General features: G+C 46.5%; 7 protein-coding genes across 7 annotated transcripts; 3 read left to right on the plus strand and 4 right to left on the minus strand.

Moving 5' to 3' along the window:
- Positions 1-462: 462 nt before the first annotated feature.
- RhiXN_09480 (uncharacterized protein) lies at positions 463-774 on the minus strand (the record flags this gene model as incomplete). The annotated part of the gene is made up of 1 exon (XM_043329296.1): positions 463-774. One exon carries the CDS (start codon positions 772-774, stop codon positions 463-465), a length of 312 nt encoding a protein of 103 aa, XP_043182130.1.
- Positions 775-2254: 1480 nt separating this feature from the next.
- On the minus strand, positions 2255-5353 carry RhiXN_09481 (uncharacterized protein; the record flags this gene model as incomplete). The annotated part of the gene is made up of 14 exons (XM_043329297.1): positions 2255-2312; positions 2363-2835; positions 2880-3056; positions 3103-3213; positions 3261-3380; positions 3430-3516; positions 3569-3772; positions 3824-3871; positions 3931-4089; positions 4143-4241; positions 4292-4458; positions 4507-4832; positions 4954-4985; positions 5177-5353. 14 exons carry the CDS (start codon positions 5351-5353, stop codon positions 2255-2257), a joined length of 2238 nt encoding a protein of 745 aa, XP_043182131.1.
- Positions 5354-5511: 158 nt separating this feature from the next.
- Positions 5512-8601, plus strand: RhiXN_09482 (Transposase family tnp2; the record flags this gene model as incomplete). The annotated part of the gene is made up of 5 exons (XM_043329298.1): positions 5512-5932; positions 5997-7524; positions 7576-7889; positions 7939-8180; positions 8236-8601. The coding sequence occupies 5 exons, from the start codon at positions 5512-5514 to the stop codon at positions 8599-8601; spliced, it is 2871 nt and encodes a 956-aa protein (XP_043182132.1).
- A 2648-nt stretch (positions 8602-11249) lies between these two features.
- RhiXN_09483 (uncharacterized protein) lies at positions 11250-12271 on the minus strand (the record flags this gene model as incomplete). The annotated part of the gene is made up of 3 exons (XM_043329299.1): positions 11250-11450; positions 11499-11662; positions 12151-12271. The coding sequence occupies 3 exons, from the start codon at positions 12269-12271 to the stop codon at positions 11250-11252; spliced, it is 486 nt and encodes a 161-aa protein (XP_043182133.1).
- Positions 12272-12415: 144 nt separating this feature from the next.
- RhiXN_09484 (uncharacterized protein) lies at positions 12416-13724 on the plus strand (the record flags this gene model as incomplete). Its single annotated transcript, XM_043329300.1, has 5 exons — positions 12416-12533; positions 12582-12834; positions 12896-13114; positions 13235-13286; positions 13332-13724. The coding sequence occupies 5 exons, from the start codon at positions 12416-12418 to the stop codon at positions 13722-13724; spliced, it is 1035 nt and encodes a 344-aa protein (XP_043182134.1).
- Positions 13725-14421: 697 nt separating this feature from the next.
- RhiXN_09485 (ATPase) lies at positions 14422-15679 on the plus strand (the record flags this gene model as incomplete). Its single annotated transcript, XM_043329301.1, has 4 exons — positions 14422-14609; positions 14675-14932; positions 14984-15503; positions 15557-15679. The coding sequence occupies 4 exons, from the start codon at positions 14422-14424 to the stop codon at positions 15677-15679; spliced, it is 1089 nt and encodes a 362-aa protein (XP_043182135.1).
- Positions 15680-16305: 626 nt separating this feature from the next.
- Positions 16306-16622, minus strand: RhiXN_09486 (uncharacterized protein; the record flags this gene model as incomplete). Its single annotated transcript, XM_043329302.1, has 3 exons — positions 16306-16409; positions 16463-16504; positions 16562-16622. The coding sequence occupies 3 exons, from the start codon at positions 16620-16622 to the stop codon at positions 16306-16308; spliced, it is 207 nt and encodes a 68-aa protein (XP_043182136.1).
- Between the last annotated feature and the right edge of the window lie 3688 nt (positions 16623-20310).

The raw sequence follows: 20310 nt of genomic DNA on the forward strand, positions 1-20310 counted from the left end.
AATTGTTCCTTCTTTCAATTTACTTCCCTATATCTGGTTCGTCCTTTCTCACTATCTTGAAGCTCACACGTTACCTTCGGCTACTTTTGTCAGTCTTCGGGATTCACTGCCGCGTCGCGTGGAACAAATGTCCGCGTTGACGCTAGGCGGTTATAGAAATTGAACCCAATTATCTGGGATCCTTGATTAGTTTGAAGCCAGGGAGCGAGATACAACGTGTACAATTGGCAAGAGGACCGCTCAATAACTCAGTCCAGACCTGGGACGCAATTATTCCCCATATGTTTGATTCACATTTAAATCCCGATACACTAACAAAACATACGGGTTATACAGAAGAGAAAGTTTAAGTGGGATCAAGCACGCCATCCCGTCGATCCTAGACGGCGCCTGGGCGTAGCAGGTTAGGCACGATCAATAAACGGGTGGGGGCAACGACCTCTCACCAATTATCATCGGCATTCAGCCCTCGAGTGGGAGGCCGAACAGCGAAAAGAGGAGGGGGGGCATCTGCATAGCTTCGGCAGCTTCGGGTGGGGTGTGTTCCGGAGGCGCGGGCAGATTGGGACTGGAGGTCGAGTCAGCCGAGCGCGCCAAAGGGTTGAGTGTGGCCGTGGTGGGATGACAATATGAAGATCGTCCGGATGTAGGTACAGGGATAGAGCGAGTCGTTTTATCGCACGAGGTCGACGTTAGAGGGTGGATTGGTACGCGGGAATCACGACATAAGCTGGGGTAAGATGCAAAACGAAAACCAAACGTACGCAGGGCCATCTTGCTCTCGTACAAGTCCTTGTGCAACAGAGTGGCTTACGCGGGCCATTATAGGCGGTATTCGAGTACTAACGGGCGAACGTGGTGATGGGAGGTGGAGGTCACGGCAAACGCCTCCAACCGTTACCACCCCACATTTCTTCGGGTGTTACCTTCACCGCCAAAATGGTAACATGTATCGGTGAGAGCACGGATTGTTGTCCCAACCCATCATTCATGTACGCCCTCAACAATACTATGTAATTACAATCTATAATTGATGTAGTTTTATTAATCGAATGCTGATGCCTTGATCTTGAGCTGTAATTCACTAAATCCACTAAATCAGCTAAACCTTTAGCCTCGTACTAAACCTTGTCAGTTTAGACAGAATCTGAATAAATTTGCGTGGTCTAGAGCCACGGTCCCTAAATTACCTTCGTTTAGCTCAAATAACGAAAATCCCTGACGTGTTTGAGCTAAATTAGCCAGCGCCCTTAAGGGGTTTTTGCTGATGTTACCACACGTGAGTTGCCACCCATAGGAGTACCTGCTCCGCTTGAGTGCCGAGTCTTGCAGTCACTCCAGACACTTTACAATGCCATCAACGCACAACATAACACCCAATATACTTAAGTGCATTGCTCACTAGCACTTGAAGGAGAGGCTGCACGTCGCTAAATATGCTGAGCTTTCCGGGCCATCGCAACAGACACTGTACCCCCCTAGGTCCGGAACTTCCGGGGTTAATGTTCTGCAGGTAAGTTGCGAAACTCCCGGGCCTCAGGTACGGAACTTCCGGGGTGCAGGTTGGGAACAATGTGTAGCGGGTTTCAGGTCCGGAACCGTTACAAATTCCGCAGTTTTCCACGGGACAATTTTTTGCCGTTGCTATAGTGTTACGTAGCTAATATTCGGGTGACCAGGAGACTAGGACCGGGTGGCATATCAGTTCCGTGGCTATGTTTTGGTCAATTTCAAATAGGATTTTCAATGCTATAGCGGCTATTCCGTTTGTAATACATGATGATACGAACACAAACCCCGGAACACACGAGTGTTCCGCACCTAAACATTGAGTGTTCCGTGGCCTAGCACTGGAACTTTTACACATAAAACATGAAATACGAGGGAAAAGTCCGGAGCCCATGGGTCGCCCGTGCCTCAACCCCGGATGTTCCGTGGTTTAGCTGCGGGCGTTCCGAGGAGAAACTGAGAAACTGAGAAAAACGAAACACGAGAGCGATTTAAATAATGAAATAAACGAAAAGAAATGAGGCGAACACGTGGTATCGTTGAATCTGAATGATGCGAATGCGAACATGAGTGCGAACACAAGTACAAATCCAGGAATAGGGATACAAGTCGAATCATCATAAGAGACCAAATCGACGAGAATGAGATGAGACAATGAAATAAATTCAGAACAATGGGAGGGATAAAAGCGAAAGCGAAGGTGAAAATGAGAGCAAAAAGGGGGGAAATGAGAGCGGGGCGAACATCAAGCTCGGGCGCTCTTGGCTTGATTCCGAGTCATCCTTTTGGCCGAAGTTAAAGACCTGAAAGATAGTTAGAAGTTAGAGCAGTTACCGGGAATCTAAACACTTACCCCAGGTCGACGTCATCGACCAGCTCCTGCTTAGCCTGGCGTCCTCCTTTCCCAGTCTTCTTCCCGCGAAGCGGCGCATCGCTTGGCTTGGAGGCTGTGGGCACAGGTGGCTGCAAGACCAGTCCCGATTTCTTTGCCGGCGGCGGGGGTTCCTTCATATTCTTCCCGTTGGCCTTCTGCTTATTGTTCGCAGCCTTGTTAGCGGGCGCTGCCTTGCAATTTCCACCCTTGTTGGCCGGAGGCTCTCCGATGTCGGCTTGAGCTGGGGAAGGGAGACGAGGATTTTTTCGGGCAGGCTTGAGGGCTGGGGTCGCTTCTTTGTTAGAGTCGTCAGCATCGGCGGAGGGGGGATCCTGATTGCTCGCGTCGGGACGAAGGGGTGTGCCCGATCGAATAGTCGATGGGTACTCTTGCGTGTTCTGTACAGACTCCACATCGTCGTTGTCGAGGGTTGAGCTGGCAGGCGGATATGTCTATTAAATGTTAGCATTATTCAGACGGTTATAATAAAACGTACCTCTTCATCCTCCATTTGCGCCTCTGCTGTGGCCCTTGACACTGCAATAGCCTTCGACTTTGCCAAAGCATCGGCTTTTGCTTTAGCTTTGAACGCGGATAGATCGCGGGTCGCAGTGGGCTCGGTGTCGGCTTGGGTGGTGCCGAACTCCTGGCTAGGGGCGGTCTTGTGTGCAGGCTACTGGTAAGTCAAGATACATCGTTGAATAGAGAGTGGCACTGACCTGGATCTCCTTTCCTTTCCCTTTCGAGGGCTTTGGGCCTGGCATGGGCTCGTCATCCTCAGTCTCAGCCGGGGGCTGGTTTCGGGCCTTCTTCCGAGGGCGATTAGATTCCTACAAACTGATCAAACTAAGTTGTGCATCTAAGTAATTAAGCGTACCTCAACATCCTTGGCCTTGCGCTTTGGGGAAGCAGACTTCGAGGTCGGAGTTGGCATGGTGGTGTCTTCTTCCTTGTCGTCTTCACTGGGAGGTGCCCTTTTTGACGACTGCTTTTGCGCCTGATATTTATGTATTAGATCGAATCATGTAGCTAAAAAAAATACTCACCTGTGTCTTTGACGGCCTGAGCTTAGGAGATGGGGCTTGTTCGCCACCAGAACCCTCGTCGTCAGAATCTTGAATGCGGCGTGCAGCCTAGTTATAGACTAGAGTTAGACTGTATTTAAAGGACGAGTAAAATTTATACCTTGCGGGATGAACCTGATGGCTTTGGAACGGGAGGTTCCTCGTCATCGGATGCGTTCTGAGGGGTGGATTCATGCGCCGGCGTCTGCCATGAATTAATGTCAATTAAAAATGAATTGGATCGGGAAAAACCACGTGCCTTGTTCGAGACTTTGCACGATCCTCCTGCTTGATTGGTGGCGTTTGATGCATCGGGCTTGGTGCACTATGTAAGCAATTGGATTAGAAGTTATTCAAGACGCGTGTGATAACTCACATTCTTCCCATTTGTCTTCTCCTTCCCTGCATTGGCGGTTTTCTTTGCCTGTTCAAGTTAGCTCGGTTGATGTCAAAGATGAATATATTATTATGAGACAAACGTACCTCGCGTTTTGTTCTGAGCTTTGCGCACCAGGCAGCAAGCCCGCCCGCCTTTTGGATGCGGTTCTGGTGATCACGCCCGTTTGTAAGCGCGCGGATAGCAAACTCCCTGGTTGCCCAACTCTGTCGGAACCGAGCAAGAATAGGATAACTTTTGCGAGCCTGAGGAAATAAAAATATTAAGATGTTAACCCAACTGAAACGATAAAACATACCTGAATCGTGATAGACGCAAATTGCTCAGGGCTGACCATGGAAAATGTGCAGTCCTTGATGTTACGAGTAACGTGTCGTGTAATGGTGCGAATCGTATTCTAGGTGTAGTTGAGGGACAATCGCAGGATTAAAGAATGGAAAGACTCACTCGGATACCTTGGATAAGGTCCTTGTTCTCATTGCCTTCCATCTTCACAAGTTTTGGCAGATTGTTTAATTTGCCTTCGGGTCGGTCGATCATCGAATATTTTGTGTAGTCGCCGTTATCGTCGGGGACATACACAAAATTACCACACTTTGACTTGTATGGTTCGTCTGGAGGAGTTGGTCAGCATGCAGAAAGCGAGGAAGTCAAGCGCATACATTCGGGCTTGGCATCATCCATCGCTTCCTCGTCTTCGCCGTCTTCGCCGTCCTTGCCATCTTCACTACGGTTGTGACAGTTGTCGTTGTCGCCATTGCTATCGTTGTCTACACCTTCGACCTCGCCGTCATCCTCGCCTTCGTCGTCATCCTCGTCATGATAGTGAACTCCCTTGCCTTTGACGGTCGAGGCTAGAGCAGAAGCCTTTGCCTGCTTATACTCTGTTGTGCGCTCGCGTTGAGCCGCCCTGGCAGCGCTAGGAAGTGCCGCCTTGGATGGTTTGGAATGGGTAGCGGGCTTTGATTTTGTGGCTTTGGGCATGATTCTATAGTTTTCATTAGCATTTAGAAACACTTAGAAACACGATAACATATCTTTTAAGAGTGATAACCAAAGAATTATAAGAATTTAGTAAAATCCAAATTTTGAGTGGCGGGGAGTCTGACCTTGTTTGAATGAATAAACACGTCGGGTAAAGCTATAAGAGCAGATGAGTGAGCATTTTGAACAAGAAATGACTGGGGAATAGCGAAATACTGAGAAGTGGCGGGGCGAATAAATTCGATTTTCTTTGTTTTTTTTTTCAGTGAACACCACAAGGCACTCCTAGCACGCGCAAATACCATAGACATCAGATGCTGTTGATTCTGAGGAGGTTACAACACTTACTTTCCAGCCAAAGAGACGGCGGGCAGCGGTTGTGGTGGTTGGATGGACGAAATGAATGCGAACCCGCGCGGTGATCTGCGTTAACGTCCACGTGACCGCGGGTTTGGACTTACCTTGACTCAAAGTCATGCCAGAAAAGAAATACCCATGCAAATGCGGATGTGGTGGGTGGTACATAGCAAGAGTATGTCGAGAACATATGAAGCGGGCGCTGGTTAAGCTACCCGTCCACAAACCCGCGCAGCGAAGGAGTTCCGGAGAGAGACTGCGGTATGTACCCGACAAAGTTGGTTGAGTATGTTGAGCTAACAATAAATTTAAGAAAAAAAAGAGAAATGATTCGCCGCACCTCAATCCAAGCAGTCTTTTCCCAAAACAACTCCCAAAACGCAAACCTAGATCCACCTCATTCCCCACCGCCACCCGCATCTCCACCTGTCCCCAACACCAACGCCAATGATCTCAATGAACTTGACGATGAGGATTTTGGCTTCGACAACAATATACCACTTGCAGACCCTAGTATATGGGACAAACTCTTACAACACCGGTACCACGATGAAATATCCAACAACGAGTTGCGTCCAACCCCCGAAGGAACTGCCACTCGGTCCGAACCAGATAACCCAGAAGAACTGGATAACATTAGTGTGGAAACACTCTCTGACTACCTTGGCAACATTGATATGGCAGCCTGTGGGCTTTCAGCAGAGGATATCATGGATGCGGAGGATATTGTTGAAGCGGTGGTTGAAGGTACGTATATATTCATTTTTGCCTAATTATTAGTAACTTTTTACTAGCATACACTCTGCTCGAGGTGGAGGATATCCACAATCTCTCTTGTTTGACTTGTGTGTTAGGTTCAAGCCAACCGAAGAGTTTTTTGCAGAATTAATTCGGCGTTATCAACCCATCGACAGTGCAGAAGGAACCCGAATCCCTTCTATTAAACGACTTCGTACACTTACTCGTAAACTCTCGGGGCTCTCAGCAAAGCGACACCATTGCTGCGTGAATTCTTGCGTAGCTTTCATCGGTTACTTAGGACATATGGATACATGTCCAGTCTGCCATGAACCCCGCCTCGACTCAGCTGGCAAGCCTCGGAATATTTTTACCACCATCCCCCTCATTCCCCAACTTCGTTCCCTATTTGCTTGCCCTATCACCGCAGAGAAGATGCGTCATCGCCATACGTATACCAACGATAAAAACACCATGGCCGATGTATTTGATTCTCTTCGCTATCTAGAACTGCGCGACCTCTATGTGGTAATTGACGGCAAGCCGATGCCCTATAAATACTTCGAAGAAGAACACGAAATTGCCCTTGGAATCGGTCTAGATGGTGCTTGCCCATTCAAACGCCGAACAAACACTTGCTGGCCCATTCTCATCATCAACTACAACCTCAGCTCAGAGGAACGCACACGAATCGAAAACATGATATGTGTCGGTATAATCCCTGGCCCACAGTGTCCTGCCGACATCAACTCATTCCTTCAGCCCTTGATCGACGAGCTTCGGGAGCTGGCACGTGGTGTGGCAACTGTTGACGCCAATCAACGAAGGTTATTTTCTCTGCGCGCGCATCTCTTGACCATATTTGGCGATATCCCGGCGCTTACCAAAATTTTGGAGCTGATTGGTCACAATGGTTGTCTCCCCTGCCGATTTTGTTTCATGCCCACTGTCCTAGGACCTACCTCGGGTGGTGGATCTCATCGATATTGCCCTTTACATCAGCCGAATGGATTTCGAATGGATCCCCTCGACCTTCCCCTGAGGGAACACAACGACTCTATTTGCACGGGCCTCAAGGTTCTGAACGCTAAAAATGAGGCAGAGCGCAAGCGACTTGCAACTGAGTCGGGCATCAAAGGGGTTACGCTGTTTGCGCGTGTGCCCTCTGTTTCAATTCCCCGCTCCTTCCCTGTCGACCTCATGCACTTAATCTGGCAGAATCTCATCCCACAATTAATCGATCTATGGACTGGGGACTTCAACGATCTAGATAGCGGCCTTGAGGATTATCAATTTAAGCAAGATGTCTGGAATGCCGTCTGCGAAGCTTGTATCCCGTCCCGACGTACCATGCCCACAGCTCTTGGGTGCCCTGTCCCTGATCCTCGCAAGCGCTCTCAATTCATTGCTGAGACATGGAATGGGCTTACAACTCAAATGGCCCCCTCGCTTCTTCGTGAACGATTCTCTGACCAGCGCTATTATCAGCATTTTGTCCGCCTGGTTAAACTTCTCTCGCTCGTTGTTTCATTCGATCTTTCGCGGGATGATATTCCAGAAATTCGACAAGGATTTGCCGAATGGGTCGAGGAGTATGAACAGTGAGTAATACCTCTTCATTTTGCATTATTTTTGTCACTAAGGCCACCCAGAATCTACTATCAATTTGACGAGGACAGGCTTCAGACTTGTCCCGTCAACATTCATTATCTCCTCCATGTCGCCGATTCTCTCGAGTACATGGGTCCTTTATGGGCTTATTGGGCTTACCCCATGGAGCGATTTTGTAGCTTTATTATCAACTCGGTTAAAAGCCGGCGGTATCCATATGCCAACATTGACGAACGCATACTCAACCGAGCTCGATTACAAATAATTCTACGGAAATATCGACTTATTGATAAGGAGCCGTTTGCTCTGCGGTATCGTCCAGACGAATCTGAGAACGCAACCATGGTCCGTGGCTGTAAGTGATATATATTTTAATGTCTTACTTCCTGACTTTGAAGTTTCAGATCCACTCGCTTATTTGCTAAGTCCACACTTGAAACATTTGCATGTTGACCAACATCTAAGGCGGCAAATTGTCCGCTACCTCACGACTTGCTTTGAAATCCTGGCACCTGCAGCGGAGGCACTCATTCCAAACGAGCTGGAGCAATGGGGGCGATTGCGAATTGGGAACGGAGGCGACACAATCCATGCACGCGGCTTCCACAAGCTACGTGCCGACGGGCGGGATGCATCTTTCGTTCGCGTGAGTTATGATTTACATTGATTAATTGAGTATTATTTCACACTCTATGAGATAGTATCAACTCATGGTGGATCAACTCGCCGATGATGCTCGTGCCTCACCAGAATTTAAAGAGGAAAGCCAGTACGGTCAACTTCGACATATTTTCGTCCTTACTATTCCCCCCAAAACCCGGAAAATTAACCCCGATCCCAAAAAGAAACAATATCTACTGCTTGCCCAGATATATGAGGCACCGGTTCATATTGACGAAGCGGACGAATATAGGGTTGTATGGTACAAAGGCAAGCTAGGAACAGGTGAAGTTGTCGATGTATCGACTATACATTGTGTAGTTGGGCGCATACAGGATGGAAACCAGTGGTGGATAATTGACCGAAGCGCAGATAATGCTCTTGCCCACCCTGAGTTTGTAGATTAATCCTGGCGAGTGTTTGATTTCTTATGTTCTATTGTTTGACTCAATACGACTACTTCATTATATTTCAAACGAGTGATCACATGACCGTGCTTGCCGAGAAGGTTCTCAGCCTTCCTCCTCCCATCTTCGTTTGTTGAGTCTCACATCGTGGGTTGCCGGTTTGCTAGTCTGCTTGTTTGTTGCCGTTCAATATACACCACAGACAAGTGATTGATAGGTGACCAAAGCTAAGCACAGCCGCAAATACCCCTGTCGATCAACATGTCATACATATTCATTCTAGTTCCCGGCCACGACACTTGTTTAGCCCTTATATGGCCGCTCCCTCGAGTTGATTCGGGGAGTGGCAGGTCTGGGTTATACTAGTATTTCTACGACACTACGTGGGCTCTTCCGCCATTAGTGTTGTATCAAGCTTGGTAGGAAGTAGCTTCAAACCGAGCCTGAGAAACAGGAAATTGTGTTCAGCGTGTTTCAGCTGACGTATGGGAGGTTTTTACCGCTGCCAGTGAGTCTTGGGAACATTCATTTACATCACTCTTTCCTCTCGCCCACGATCCTCCGTGTCGCCAATATGCTGATCAGATTATTTTGTAGGTTTAATCTATCCGCGCGTCAATGTAACAAGCAGCGTGTACATAGACAGAAACTAATCAAATTATATTCATTCATTAACCTACATCCACCGACATAACCCCTTCGAGCCTCGAAACGTTAGTACGGGAGGACAACACCCGAAATTGGGGATAAGATATTCAACCGAATCAGACCAGGGAGAAACTGCGGAACAACATCAGGCGTAGAACCAGGGTGAGTACAAAAACTGACCTTTATACTAAGTCCCGGCGCTGAGGTGCGGAACTACCTCGAGGGTGCGGAACACAGGTGCGGAACGAAACTTGGTGTACACTGAGCTAACATTGACTCCCGGGGAAAAGGTGCGGAACACATTCGAGGTGCGGAACTCGGGTGCGGAACTCGACCGAGGAATTTTCAAGGTGCGGAACACCGACCTTTGTTCCGCACCTGCGCCCGGTGTCTAACCCCGGAACAGATGCGTTCCGTACCTGACCCCCGGGAATTCCGGACCTAGGGGGGGCACAGTGAGAGGTCTATGTTCGATATATTCATTTGTTTGCTGTACTTTTTATTCGCACATATATGTTGAGTTTCAAACTTATACAGCTGCCTGTCAGCATACAGATAGGGCGGATACGTTTTGTAGACACGCACTTGTGTGCCATCAAGGAACGCATCTCTACTGGGTGCATCAGGGTGGTGGCTCATGTGCGGTGCGTTCCGCAGACAATGTCACCATACAATCGGTGGAGTAAGAAATCTAACCCCACAACATTTCCAGAAGGAATGTAGCTGAACATAATTGACCATGCATATATTTGTTGGGATCAATATACAGTTGGGTTATAGCACTTATAAACCGTGCAGGGAACTCAGATACCACCCTTGAAAGCTTTGAATATCATTGAGGATCGTCCCAACCTCGTGTATTTCATTATGCTAGATGACAAAGATGCTCAACCGGGTTGCCTCAGAAAAGCCATACGCGTCAGCGTGACCTTAGCAGCTCTATACTACCTTGGTACCACCCTTTGTAATAGGATCAGAAAGCCTAGCCGTCGTTGTCTTACACGCCCAATTGTGGTGAACGCACGGGAAGATTAGTGGGAGGGATCGGGCGGGTTTTACTTATATTGCTTCAGCTCAATCAGTCACACATTGGCATTGGCGGCCTTTGGAGGAGGTCTAGCAAGCGCCAGACAGCTTTCCAGAGGTATGTATGTGCACACTGTGTCACATTTATTGCACTCACAAGTTTACACGCTAGTATAAAGTGTGGACCCTGAGTCGTTTGGAATGTGTTATGAAGTCTAGAGAGGGGAGTACCCCCCTTCTCTAAATTTCAATGACGATCCTCATCATTTAAAAATTAGACTTGCAGGCTAAGGTCACTTTTGGCAGATGTAACGTAATTGGATATGTTTCTAGGGTCTGTATTTACATCCAAAGAATCTAGACCACCCTAGCTTCTAAATCTAGTTTTAGATTGCTGGTTTCGCCTTATGGGTAGTCACCCAGTACTCTGTATATGTATGATAGTTCCAACGCATCATAGCTCGGGCAAATTGGAGAGTAAATTTGAGTATGGTAGACAAGGCTCAGATACACTTAGCCCGAGTCCAAGTCCTGGGCATAATACCAGTGACTGAGCTGATACATAGTACCGGGAAGTAAAAGGTGGAGGGGTCATGCAGTCACATATGATATCTTATATAATTCCACATGTAAACTCCAAGCGTGGGGAAATATTTTATTCACAGTACTTCTAGAACAGGTCTATTGAGCGATATGAGCATGGCTTACGGAAAGCCACTTCACAATGGTCCAGTGCTTGTTCAAGCAAGCACAGTCCCTAGTCCTTGGGCCAAATCTGTCACGTTCCGACAGACTAATTTAGAACATCCCAATTGTTCTGAATTTATTATAGAAATTCGCCCACTTTCTCACCAAGTTCTTCATACAGGACAAGGATAAGAAGTCAAGAGTTTAGGAACCCTAGTTTCGAAAGCAAAGGAACTTGTGATATTGATTGAACTATAACAAGGGAGAAAGAAAAGAGAACAAGACAACTAGCGCTTCCAGCGAGCATTCGTTCTCCCATATGACGATACCTTTCGCCTTTTGACCTGCGAGCTAGAAGTTTCCCCCGACTCCCCGCTAGGCGTTGAACCACCTTGTTCTGGTTTCTTTCGTGTCGGTCTTTGGCCACCATCCAATGCAATCTCCCATTCTGCTAGCTGAGCGAGATTAGTGGATCGTTCATGAGGCGTCTTGTTCATGTTAGAGAATACAGCTGAGTTATTAGGCGTGCAACTCACATCTCGTGTAGTCAACAACTTGATAAGCTGCAGTAACTCCTCATCTGCGGACACAACACGAGCATAGTCTTCTTCTGACTTTTCAAACGGCCATTCTCCAGCACTTTGTAGCGGCCACCAGTCAGGCCGTAAGCCGGCTCTCGGCCACATTTCGATGGGGTCCACTTGAAAAAATGATAAGACTTTCTCCCATTCTTCTCGAAACTCCTTATGCGAGTTTGCCATCGCATACTGCGCTATGGAGGACACAACCCAGACACAAGGTACCCTAGCATCGCAGATTTATAAATCATTAGTTTGTTTTTCTGCAGGTATTCAAGCAGTGTACTTGCCCTCCTCTGAAACAAGGATCCTCCCTTACTTCTATTGTCTGAATGTTTATTACACGGGCCCAGAACCAATCAAATTGATCTTGTTTATACCACAGGCATTGGGAGTGCAAGCCTTGCTGCCCTAGTAAGGTCGAAACGACTCCAACCAAGCTGACATTTGTAAAGTCTTGGCTTCTTAGACAGTCATGCAAGGAAACCACCACCCCATCTTTGTAAGCAGTAAATGCTCCCATGACGCGCCATCGCCCTAAGGACATGACACTAATTGTTGAGCAAGTGGGGAACTTTCGAAGTCGAAATCATTGTGTGTGAGTACTCACTGTCCTTGTAGACGTGTCCCACCGATCTCTCCATCTCTAATAATTCTTCTTCGCTGTCGGGGAAGCTTCGGTCCGGGCGCCTGAATTCAGACTCAACATTTTTGGAGGCAGTATGTGACATCGTGGACAACTACCAACAGCAAAGAGAAAAAAATGACACCTCACGTGCTCATCAAAGCCTGTCACGTGAGCCAGCTTCTGGCTCAGGGTCCTCGAGTTGACGTGTGTCCGTCAACTTCGAACCATTTTTATTTCCATCCTCATCATGCCGCAACGTATCAAACTTCCCAATCCTATTGATTACATCTATAGAGATAATTCCATACTTCCAGAAAATCACCGCCTGGATACCGAAGAAGAAGCCGATATTGAGGAAGGACAAGGTGCGTGTTTGTGAACATTGGACAAAATTATACTAATCTGTTCTACAGTCCAAGTCAGAGCCTTGAACTACTTCATATTCGAGAAGAATGGGAAGATGGCATTTCCATATTATGGAGTTTCGGATGAGTGGTGGAAAGATGTAGTAGGATTTGGGTTAACGATCGCGTTGACGGGTGATTTTAAATACCATGCATGGGCTGGAGCGTGGGACGACGATTACCTGGGCAAAAATTGGGAAGTAATCATTTTGGGGGATCTCACAGGAATCTCAAAAGAGAAGAGTCCACATTGGCGAGCAGGGTATGTAGTATAAGCTCTTACCAATTCTTGTCAGATTATAACTGTACAACATTTTTATCAGCACCGAGCACATACTATGGCTCGAATCAAATCTCGGTTATAGCTATGCTTTGCTCGAGCCCGTTCCATATTACCACCCAGCCTCCTGGGCCCGTGTCATCGAGTCATGGACTAATGTCAAGCACCCCAGGCGCCGGCAAAACCCTGGCTTCACACCTTTGATGCGCACGGACCCAAGGCCAAAATGGTGGGATGCTGCTGGAGATGTGCAATGGCACGAGTTTGTTGAAGGTCCCAAAACGACTGAGAAGTCTTGGAAGTGGCCGATGATGCCACAAATATATCCGCCGAGAAACCCTGCAAGCAGACTCAATCTACTTTGAATCTGAATAAGCTGCAGCGGCAATCGGACTTGGCAAAGTCCAAAAGCAGCAAAAACGTTACCAAGGCTAGTGAGAAATAAAACATGACGGATGATATACTGATGTATCGCATAGGCTGAGAGCATTGTGGTCAACTCCGACTCTGGCTTGAAGAGTAGGCCAAGCTCATCCAAGCCGCCAGTCGCTTCCGATTTCTTTCACAGAAGGGTGAAGGTGGAAAAAAAGCGCTCAATGGCCTTGGAGACCTTGGACACATCTCATAACGAGAGGGGTCCAACAAAGAGTGCCAGTCGGAAGCGCCGGGCTGCAAGTGGGTCGTCTAATGCTGGCAGAGCTCAGAAGGCGCGCAAGGAAGATCCCATCTACATATCATCAGATTCGGACAAAGGAAGCTCACCTAGGTCGACAAGCTTCAAACACAGGGTCAGCAGCTCGCCTCCACCCAGCGGGATGCCTTCTTCGCCAATCGATGTGGATGCTGACGAATTTTCAGCTTTGTGCGATTGATTTCTGAGAAGCCATGTAGTATGAGAATGTATATAGTATTAACCTGGCCGTATGACTCTAGCTATAATTTTCTCTCACTACTCGCACACAACTTTCAGCTCAATATGCATTATGGTTTAAGTAATCAACTTCCTTCAAGAAGGTGCAAGAGAATTGCAAATTACAGCACGTGAAAATCACGTGCCACGTTGCACGTGTCTTTTTTCAGCACGCGATCACTATCAACTACACGGTGATCTATCAGCAAACTTCCCCAAGTCCGAACTTTAATATCAGTGAGTGCTTAGCGAAGCATGTCTGACACGGTATGCTTACATGGCTTTTTACGACACTCAGGTAAACATGTTGGCGGAAAAAGACGCGGTATGTACATTCCCAGGGTGATAAACTTATCAATTAATAGAGTAGTACTGCTATATCTGTGAGGACGGCGGCCCGGTTGTAGAGTGCGAGTACTGCTCAAAGGTTTGCTGCTACAATATCATTGGTGAAAGAAGGTCTTGTGGAGATGGCGAGATGGAGCCATGCGTCAGCATCCCTGAAAGCATGGTGAAGGGAGGGAGTCAACCCTTTTTGTGCCCGACATGTACTGCACAGAGAGGCATGAGGACTACTGGAGTAAGTGATTGACTTTTCATTTTGCTCAGTTTTGACAATTGCATGGCAGTATTTTATTAACCACGGGGCACGTAGTACGATGCGAGTATCAGTCCGAACCTCCCTCGTGTTGGTAGTTTATCATTTGCACTCTTACAAGGCCATTGCCAAGGCACTTTCTGATCAAGTGCAATCGGCATTAAAAGCATTTCTGGTGTCAGTTGCTTGCCAAACCAGGTTGATTCATCGCGGATTTACAACAGCCGAAGCTGATATCATGTTCAACGAGTGAGTTTTGCATTGTAAGAAGTACCTCATGCTGGGCTGAGACGGAGTTTACCGGTTTTGTGTAGGATTTCCCCCAATGATCCTTTTCACCTTGCTGTAATTTTTTTAACCGAAGGTGATCCTCAAGGAGGCTGGTGGCACACCTCGGCACATGGCCATCAAAAAGACTCAACCGTGTGTGAAGAAGATTTTCTCAGTACGTGCCTAGTAAATCTTGAAGATGTTGCAGAACGGGCCGTTACCGCTCGCATTTTTGGAGTGTCCTGTGGCTACAACTTGAAAGTAAATGGCACGATCAATTCAATTGTCAGATTTCTCGAACGGTAAGTCTTTAATGCAACAGGCTATGTTAATGGCTCAGCAACGATTTCCAGCACGCCTTACCAGTCTTTTGTTACACCAAGCACTAGCTCACTCTTGATGTGCGACTATATCCCCATCTTCCCAGAGATTTTCCTCAATCTTTACTACTTTGGGACCGCACTTGAGCCAGCTCTTTATCGTGTATGGGGCAAGTCCAAAGAAGCAAGGTCGCACACGGGACTCATGCTTTTTACCCGATCACCTGAAAGTGTCGAAATGCAAGTGAAAGCCATCTCCTATGCACCCATCGCCTCTCGCCCGTTGGGAGTCCCGTTACCATTACTACAAACTATCTGCGGGTGCGATAACGATGGAATGAAATGGTCTTTCAAAAAAACATTTGTCAACGGGCTAGAGGCCATATTTATTTACCGTGCCCCATGCTGCCAGGTTGAGTTACAGGTCGGTATATATCCGGGTAACCGTCAAAAATTTGTGCAGCATGAGATGCATTTCGTCGTTGAAAATTGGGATCGTGAAAGTGACTACTTCACCTTCAACGACTCCGATAATGTAAAGATGAAAATTCTTGTAAGCATGTAATTATTAGCTTGACCCGTTCGCATGCTAATTAGTGTTTGAAGCCTCCACGCTTCGATGGAAAACCTAGCTTGGTATGTAGAGATCGACCATGGACAACGGCTGGGATAAATGCCGCCAAGATGGAGGAACAGTTTGCAGAATACATGAACGTCAATACCATGTAATTAATAATTGTGTCATGCCTTTCATCGACTCTTGTTTGTCTCAGATGTGTGCACTTGAGAAAACCCTTCTACCATAAAGATTTGGGGCCAGCATGTCAATCAAAACGCAATCTGTGGTTGAAAGGTGTTGTTCATGTTAAGGCTACTATTTGCTGTGTTATCAAAGTAATGACATTAAATCAACGAAGTACCAGCGGGACAAGTAAACAGGATTGGATGGCGTGCCCATCGAGTACCATTAGGGGAGAAAAACGTAGTTGGTTTAACGAGGCGAGCTGCTAGACAAGTCAAATTCATGAGGACGGGCTCACCATCATGGATTTTCAAGATCGGAACTGTCTTAGGCTCCACATAGAATGAAAGGAACGGATAGCCGAAAATGTTTCTTAAATTCGGAACAATAAGCTATGTACGGTACCATAATCAGATTGCAAACGTTAAGAACATTACTGGTACAAAAAGGCAACAGAGAAGTTACGAGCGAGTCCAAGTGGCTGCTTGTGAAGTTGGTGCTTTATATGATTGGCGACGTGCCCATGTGTGGACTAGAGCTAGAGTAGCACGCCCTTGCATACAACTGAGTTTCAAGTTAGTAGCCAGCAATAGAGCTATCTGTTCACTTACAGTTAAGGCTCATCACAAACCGAGTCGGCATGGTTGGCACTAGTTGTTCCCAGTGAATCAATGGGAAAGTCTGTCAACGGAGCCAACTCAGCTTTCGAAGTCGCCCCTTTAAGTGTGTCAAAAGCCTGCGAAGCAGGTACAGTTACCGAATGAACGCACCACAAAGCTGAGCCTTCTTGGCGCCGTACGGAAGTGGCGGGACTTGAGATCATCGAAATGGGTGTTAGAGAGAATGATATAGAATTATGAAACACTCACGTTTTTCGCGTGGGGCCTTTCCCCCAGTACTTTTGCGAGAACTTTTCATTTGGAGCGGCATGGTTGTGGAGAGAAAACAAGCTGTCAACGCGTTGTCGTGGGGACAAGGAAAAGTGGCGCTCATCACGTGGTGTAACATATCCACAGATATCACGTGAGTTGTTCTGACGTACAGGGTCTACCTGTGACACGGGTTGTATATAAGTGTCACGTGATGCGGCTCGTTTGTTTTTCAACATCCACCATCCTCCCTTCTCCCCTCTTCTCGCTCTTCTCGTCCCCCTCCTTCTACATACTGTTATTGATCTTATCGTGTTTACTCGGCTGTTCGGATTTTTTTGTGTGAACCATGCTGTGTGTATTATAGGCTATGCCTTCTTCGCTCATTCATGGGCAAGACGCCGGTGTTGTTTTCCGCCTTTTCTTGACCCATATTTGTTCTTTCGTTATTGATGATGCTGCATACTGTTGGATGAAGCGTCGACCTGCATCACAGGCAATGCCTATCCCATTGACTCATTCATGAGTGGGGGTCGTAGGGGTCGCTCTCGTCATCATTATTGCATGCTTAATCGTTACCTATCCTACGTGATCGGCTACATGCTGGAGTGCTGCTGGAACCGCTACCGTGTTACAGGCTCTGCCTTGCCAACGAACTCATTCATGAGTGCGGCGCCGGTGTTATTTCTAGCAGTCGCCTCAACATTTGTTGACCATGTTGGTTTAGTTTATTTATTATTTATCTTCAAGTCTTAAACACTATAGGCTTTGCCTGCGTGTGCCCATTCATGGGCCACATGTTCACTCTTTTTTCTTATTTATTGCTTCCTCGGTTTCTATGTTTAAACCTTTCTTTGATCCTGGTATCTCTGCTCAAGGCGACACTACTCGACAGGCCTTGCCTCTCCTACGTGCTCATTCATGAGTGGAGTAGTAGCGTTGCTTATATGATGCATTCGATACCTTGAGGACGCTGCCGCCTTTTACACATCTCCTCTTTTTTATTTGAATCTTGACTCAAACCCCCGTGTTCTAAGCTCGCGCTCTTGCAGATGGGTTTTACCCCTCCTTAGGTACTCATTCATGAGTGAGGATTGAGCTGAATGTTGCGTTGTCTTATTTTGTGCAAATCTAAACTTATATCAAATTTCTGTAGAGCTCTTCAAGTTATGGGCCATCTCTTCTTCCCATACCCTTTCGAGGGTGGAGACATCGGGTAATCTGACCTTACATAGATAACCTTTTGACGCCCATAGAGTTATTCGTCCCTCGTTTACACATAGGCAATGCCTTACCTACAGACTCATTCATGGGTGGTATGTTCTCGAAGTGCTGAATAACACTATGGGCTTCCATGGAAGAGGTGATGTTAATTTTTATTCTCATGCCAGATGACCAACCGTTCAGAAGCATGTTGAAATTACACCTGCTGGCTACCCAGAGTCATCTCCGTCCTTGTACCTGTTCACAGGAGGGTGCAGCTTGATGTGCTATCTAAGTTAACAACGCCACACTTGCCCGTCTCGCAGGCTCAGGTTCGTAAGTTGTTTACTTTCCTTGAACTAACGTAAGAACTCGGTAGGTTAAGTCTTTACACTTGTGAGCGCTAACCCTCAGCATGTAACTGTGCGTGCTTTATGTGCCATACCTGTTGATACGTTTGTTCAGGTATTTATCAGATAACCGTACAATGTGAGACTTGTTCTCTAATTGTGTCCATTACTTGGCTTATGAAAGTTGGCAGGGAATCTTGCGATTACCTGTGTTGTTCTGTCATCACCTTGCTAACCCAATGCTTGTTTCCAAGCGATAACCCCATGTATGTGCAACTGTTACTCGTTTGATCACAGCAGTCAATGGCTTGTCACAGGTTATGCTAGCAGACCGTTTCGGGGCTGGCTTCACTCTGTACATGCGATTGACACGCTATCATCATACGGTTAACATAACTTTTGCATGGGCTATAATAATCATCTAGTAGTTATTTGTTCAATTCTTGTTTTTTCCACTTTCACACGCAATTACAATGCTCCTCATAAGATAACTATTAGTCTCAGTCACATACAAATACCATTCAGTTCCATATAATATTCTGTGTGGCGCGGTGTGGAGAACCCAACTAATGGGTGGAATTCCGTAAGGACTTTAGAACGTTTGAAACATTCTAAAGTTGAGTTTGAATTCATAGACCACCTCGGATGCATTTTGCACCGTGGAATCATGTATGAAATCGCTTCGGAAACATATTTGGAATGTGCGGAGGGGGTGTCCCAAAGGTCCAGAACGGCAGTTTGGAAGGGGGGAGACCCCCCCCTTCTAAACTTTGGAACGCATGGTTAGATTTAGAAGAGGTTAAGATCTACCCAATGAGATAAGATAAGCAGATTCTTAGCCAAATTAGGCCACCAGTGCTTCGCCACCAGTGCATATATTCCAATCGGAATTTGATTATTTATTTAGTACTGGGTATGTGTACGATAGTTCCAATGCACCATAGTTCAGGTGAACTCAAGTAAATGAATTAAATTGTGGTACATAATGCTTGTGTACAATTAGCCTGGTCCGTTATAAAAAACTATACATATCCAAGTTAGGAGATAGGGGTGGGGTCAATAAAAGACTATAAATTCAAAGAGGATCAAGTCCTCATCGTCATTGTCCATTCAACTGATACATAAAGCTGGCAAGCAGAAGGTAGAAGTGTTACGCAGTCACACGTCATATTTTATACGATCCCACACGCAGACTCCGAGCGGGAAGGAATATAAATTCATTCACACAATTATTTCTAGAAAAGGTCTATTGAGCAACATGACCATAGCTTACGGAAAGTCACTTTAGAACGGTCCAGTGCTGGTCCAAGCCAGTACAGCCTCCCGTCCTCGGGCCGAATCCATCCCGTCCCGACGGACCAATTTAGAACACGCCGACTGTTCTAAATTTCTTACGGAATTCCACCCAATATTGAACCCTATTGATGTAGACAAGCTAAGATGTAGGACTTTGCTTTGTATTTATCTTCGGTAGTCACTTGTAGTGGCCACGAGTCTTGTCTTACGACAAACATGGATCCACCATTCGATGCACTACATTGTGTTTTGCAAGTTAGATGATGAGGCGCTTGGGATAGAACAGGAAGAAAACCAACTCCTTACAGATTCGGCCACTTACTACGCCATCCAGAACATTCAATACATGGCAACTCCCGTTGAAACTCAGCTAACGATTTATCTCCACCAGCTTGGGCACTTTAGTAGTGCTGTCTCAATTGTCAACAAGGCATTGATCGTAGGTATTGGGCACGCCACTGTTGTGCTATATACAATATGGGTCATAAACTAGTGGGGGACAGCAAGATATCCAGTACATACAAAGGCAGTCGCAATTTTATATTATTGGCGAATGGCAGGTGCAGATACGTATATAAACACAAAGACAATTGCATCAAGGACAAGTAAAAACGCAAATCAAGACTGAATGTAACATCTGAGTCCGCTACAGCGTTGGGGTACGTATGGATATAAACGAGTTGTTTGTGCATATAAGCAAATTGTTTGTACATGTGACTGTGGTCTTGGATGGTCTGGGATAGAAAAATTACCCCCGTGCCGTCAGATGTATAGAATCCGGCAATGAATATAAGAGATGAGAAATCTCGAAAATCTGCGGCTGAATGGAACTCATATTTGACTGTGGCTATTGATGACGTTTCCTTTAGCTCATACATGTACCACATGATATCAGCTATA

Source organism: Rhizoctonia solani, chromosome 8 (assembly GCF_016906535.1).
Source record: "Rhizoctonia solani chromosome 8, complete sequence".
NCBI lineage: Eukaryota > Fungi > Basidiomycota > Agaricomycetes > Cantharellales > Ceratobasidiaceae > Rhizoctonia > Rhizoctonia solani.